This window comes from Setaria viridis, chromosome 3 (genome assembly GCF_005286985.2).
Source record: "Setaria viridis chromosome 3, Setaria_viridis_v4.0, whole genome shotgun sequence".
Classification (NCBI taxonomy): Eukaryota; Viridiplantae; Streptophyta; class Magnoliopsida; order Poales; family Poaceae; genus Setaria; species Setaria viridis.
The window spans coordinates 7,550,156-7,555,359 of NC_048265.2; the positions used below are offsets into that span (position 1 = coordinate 7,550,156).

Below are 5,204 nucleotides of genomic sequence, written 5' to 3' on the forward strand. Positions count from 1 at the left end.
ATGCATGTGGTTGTTGGGCAGACAGGAAGGCTGCTTAATTGTCGCAACCTTAGCTAGCTAGGTTCCTTCAAATGCTGACAAGGGAGAGAACGGCCAATCAGCTCTAGATGTTTCAGACTTTCTAGCGAGTAGTGCTCTCCAAGGATTTTAATACTGTCAGCGCTATGTCTTTTCTGACCAGACCGTAGACCAATGGAGCATTCTTCTAAAATCATTGACTACCATATATACGGCCGGGGTCCTCGCTCCGTCCATCTCTGCCGAAAGTAGTGTACTTGCAGCTCCAATTTATATCTACTAGTCTTAAAAGAATTGTGAAATATGACGACTATCTCAAGCTCAACCTATAGGGAACACTTGGATTTAACAATGTGAAAATCAAGCTTTGGTCTTTTCTATAACAGCAGCCATTCTCCTTCATTATCAGAACATCTTCGAAATTAGTCCTTACTAGTCTATCAACCCGTCCTCCCGCACGGGCTAATATTTTTAAAAGTTATTGTATTTAAAAATTAGTTAGAAATTAAACTCTTGGCTAATAATCAAAATCGTTTACCTACTACTCATTTTTTCAATACTTCAACATAATACTTATATGTATCTTTATCCAGTTGTGATTGATTTTTAATTAGTAATTACTCTATATACTTTTTCATCCACATTCACACCTTTTCGTTTTGTATTGCACCTCCATACATTGTGTTTAGCATGAAAATCATATTTTTCATCAATTCCTCACACACATGTATAAATGATCTAAATGGTGACACTCATCATGTGTATATACTTTAACTTACTATTTCTATATTAACTGGCATAAATAGGTAATTTAGAATCATATATTAGTTTACTTTTGGACATTTCTGCATGATGCACATGAAGATAATTAGATTAAAATTTAGTCTATAGTCTCATCACTTCCTCTATATCTTTTTAAATGGTGACACACCGTATATACCTTAATTATTATATCATATACCAATAGTGTAAGAAATATACGATTTGGAATCATATATTGTTGTATATTTTTAATTAAGGTGATTTGGATTCAAATGTAGGGTTGCCTCATGTTATTTTTAATAATGGCATATATGGATAATATAGATGCAAATTTAAGGGGTCACTTTAAGTTTTTTTAGGTATTAGTGGTGGGCAATTTAGTTGCAAATTTAGGGGGTTATTTTAAATATTGTTTATAATGGCATAAGTGGGTAATTTTGATAAAGAATAGGGGGTTACTTTAGTTAATTTTATATAATGTTAGAGGTGCGTAATTTAGATATAGATTTAGGGGATTACTTTAGGCTATTTTTATAATGGCATAGGTAAGTAGTTTTTAACAAAATATAATAGATCCAACGGCTATGATGATTTGAGTCTACCGATTAATGGCTAGATATTTTGCTTTTTTGTGAGAGTTTCTAGAATTTTTCTCTTTTTCTAGAGTGTCCACCTAGGAATCCTAGGTGGTTTCACCTGAAGGTTTCAAAAGGAACCTCCAATTAGTAATAGTAAGATTGTGAATAATCTTAGACGACATTAGTCAACATGGAATAACGGACTAGTGCATAATGATTTACTTCATAATTGAGCCGTGGATTATAGTTAACTAATTAAATATGATAATGTTTATTAGTACCAATTAGAGTTTGTTGTTATGGATCATAAAAAACAAGGTTCCACATCTTTCTGTAACCAAAATTAGAAAAAAAAAAACAATCATATTCTAAATACAAGCTGCAGTAGTACCAAAGGAGCAGTCCATGAACTTCCCACTGCCGAAATGGTCTTAGAATGGCGAAATCCACTCTATGAAAGATATGTGGAAGTTCAGAAAAATTCTCAAAAACATCACATGTAGGGGAAGGTAATATTACATATGTAACAAACCTTGCTTGTAAAGTTTCCAAAGAAATAAAATAAAGCACTTCCTTATTAATAAAACCGCTATCACATAAGCATTTTCTGGGTTGTAACTGATTATGTGTCAGAGATGATATCACTGATGATGGTTCTAAAATCAGGCGTGATAGTGTAATAGTTTGTACAGAAGAAAAATATAAGGAAAAAACACATACCGCAGGGTCTAAGAACATGCAGTAACTTGTACTCACTTAAACTCATGGTGTTTAAATCGCGCGGTCTCCAACATACAATTTTGTTGATTACAACTTTATATAAACATGATAGTAAACATTCCTAAAAACTGTTATACTATGAAAGCATTTCAGCTAATCCAATGGTATATTAATTATTTTAAAATGATCAATAATCTAAATTATTTTACTTACTCCCTCTGTCCCAAAAAACAAACCATTCTACAAATTTTTAGAACAGATTAATAAGGACCTTACTTACCCTATTTATTAGCTATATTTATGCTAATTGACCGCCACATACACATGCGCATACCGAATAGGATAAAATAACTTGTTTTTTAACAGTATTTGAATCCCAAAAAATGACTTGTTTCTTTGGACGAAGGGATTAGATCAATGATCAAAGTTAAGATAAGTTCATTGCATAGACTTTAGGATATGTCATACGTGAACACAACGAGGTTGGTTCCGTTTTTCAGCTAGTTATAGAGCTACTTTCTGTAGATTTTGAAGCCCTACCCTCAATCATCCTAAACAGCAAGGCTAATCCCGGTGGAAGTTTCGTAGAGGTTCCATGCACATTAAATACGGTGACACATCAGTATATGTGATGACCTGGTATGGTAATTATGAAGTGAGAGAGGGAGAAAGTTTCATCAGGATGAAACTGTGTATGCACTGTTTTCAAGACTTTGAAACCCGTTAAAACTTGCATTGGGGGCTATAGAATTCCATTTCGTCAGACCATATCCAATCACATGCCTCGCAATTAAATGGTATGGGCAGCATATGAAATCGTAAAATGAAAATAGAGGTATTGTTTTATTCATCAACTCAAATGTGTTTTGATGACATGGAAACTGCAAGATGAAACTCGCCACTGGAAATAGTCTAATGGAAGTAGGGAGCCTAATTGAACTTTTGTTTTAGAGACTATACTCGAGAATGATTCATTCTGGGACACTAAGACTTGATTTTAGAACTTTGCAAATAGAAGTGTACATATGTACTCCATGTATGCATTTCATGCAAAATTTAAGAAAACTAGTAAGAGAAGAGACCGAAAACACAAATTATTACAAAAAAATGGTGTTTGATCGTCCACCATCAAATGAATTACTCTTCATCAATCTCTTCTCATCTCCTCACCATGTCCGGCCACACTCATGCACGTCTCCCAATCTTGTCACCCAAAAGGATGGCAAGAGGAAAAAACATTTTATTTTTGCCAGCCTTAATTTTATACGCGCTTGTTCCATCTCTCCGTGAAGCAGCTCAGTCGTTGGAGTGCAACATCGAGAGTCTCCAAGCTCATGTTGGCGAAGCACACCCTGAACCACCCTGGCTCCGAGCAATGGCACGACGACCCCGGCGAGATGTTGAGCTTCGCCTCGGCGACCACCTGCCGCCACAGCCTCAGCTCCCCTTCCACCGTCGCCTCGTCGAGCAGCGGCCGCATGTCCACCCACACGAACAGCCCGGCGTTGCCACGCAGGCACGTGAGCCCAGCGCGCGCGAGCCCGGCGGCCATGTGGTCCCGCCGCTCCCGGAGCCGGGCTCGGTTGGCGCGGACGTACGCCGCCACGAAGGCAGCGTCCGAGAGCATCACGGCGAGCGCGCGCTGCGTCTGCGACGAGACCAGCGTGAAGCTCGACATGCGCCGGGCGGCGGCCACGACGGCGTCGTTGCGCGAGCACACCACGCCGACGCGGAACCCCGGGAGCCCGAGGTCCTTGGAGAGGCTGTACACGACGTGCACGCGCGCCGCGACGTCGACGCCGCCGCCGCCGCGGCGGACGCGGTCCTCGACCACCTCCGCCACGCTGACCAGCTTCGGCGCGGCGAAGACGGAGCCGGAGTAGATCTCGTCGGAGATGAGGTGGACGTCGTTGCGCGCCACGAAGTCGACGATGTCCTCCAGGGCGGCCCTCTCGAGCGTCGTGCCCAGCGGGTTGGACGGGTTCGTCAGGACGACGCCGCGGACGCTTGCCCCGGCCGCCACGGCCTCGTCGTACGCGGCCTGGAGCGCGCCGGCGGTGACCTGGAACCCGGTGTCGCTGCCGCAGTGCACGGGCACGATGTTCACGCCGGTCCTCCACCTCAGGTCCCTATCGAACCTGCAACAACCAATCGGCAAGAACATGTATACGCCATGGTTAAGCAGCATGTCGCCACGATGTATACCACTTTGAGATCTTCGGCCATGGCAATGGAACAGTGTTTACTTACCCAGGGTAGTATGGAGTAGGAACGAGGAGGGCGTCGCCGGGGTTGGCCAGGATGAACGTAAGGAGCTCGTTGGCGGCCGTGGCGCCGGCAGTGAGCACCATGCGGTCCGGGTCAAACCTTGCCTTGCCTCCCCTTATCGTCTCCATGAAGCTCGCCATTGCCATCCTGAAAGATTTGAGCCCATGGTAGTCCTGGAACAGGGCGTTCTCTCGGAACCCGGCGCCGCAGTCAGACACCTCAGGGTGCTCCCTGAGGTACGCTTCCAGGAGATCGAAGGACACCTGCACCACACCATGGCTAATAAGTCAGCTTCATGATAGAACAAACATGACGACGATGCATTCTGCGGTGATCCGGTCAGCAATCCTACCTGGTTCTCCGCAAGGCCCATCTGGATGACACCGGAAGGGTTGGTGGCGGGGTCGTAGCGATCCTCGTCGTAGGCTCTCCACCCGGCAAAGTAGGGTGAGTCCTCCCCATGCGCCGCCGAGGTTGCGATATCCGACAGCGAGGGCTCCGGCTGAGAAGAAGCAAGCAGCCTGCCACCCATGGTTGGTCTCTGTGCGATCAGATAGAGACAGCGAGAGGCTAGAGAAGTGTTCAGAGGAAGCTACTGCTCTCTATTTGCTCCGAGAAGGTTGCAGGCTGGGGGTGCCAATTGGACAGTGCACAGGCAGGCAACCACTGGCTTGGGTTGGTTGGTATATATATACACACAGATGTGTGTGTGTGTATTATATGTGTTGGGTGTGAAAATGTCAGAGGGGTGGTAGTTCATGAGCTGAGGACCTTAATTTTTCAAATGTTTAAAAAAAAGTGGAGGGGGCAGTTTGGGGGCTAGACTTTTGGGGTGCCAATGATTGGCTATATCTGGCA

General features: G+C 43.8%; 1 protein-coding gene across 1 annotated transcript; it reads right to left on the reverse strand.

The window, feature by feature from the left end:
* Positions 1-3,052: 3,052 nt before the first annotated feature.
* LOC117850503 (1-aminocyclopropane-1-carboxylate synthase 3) lies at positions 3,053-4,996 on the reverse strand. Its single transcript, XM_034732333.2, has 3 exons — positions 4,699-4,996; positions 4,329-4,609; positions 3,053-4,216 (listed from the first exon to the last, which is right to left on the reverse strand). Exons 1-3 carry the CDS (start codon positions 4,876-4,878, stop codon positions 3,340-3,342), a joined length of 1,338 nt encoding a protein of 445 aa, XP_034588224.1. The 5' UTR covers positions 4,879-4,996; the 3' UTR covers positions 3,053-3,339.
* Between the last annotated feature and the right edge of the window lie 208 nt (positions 4,997-5,204).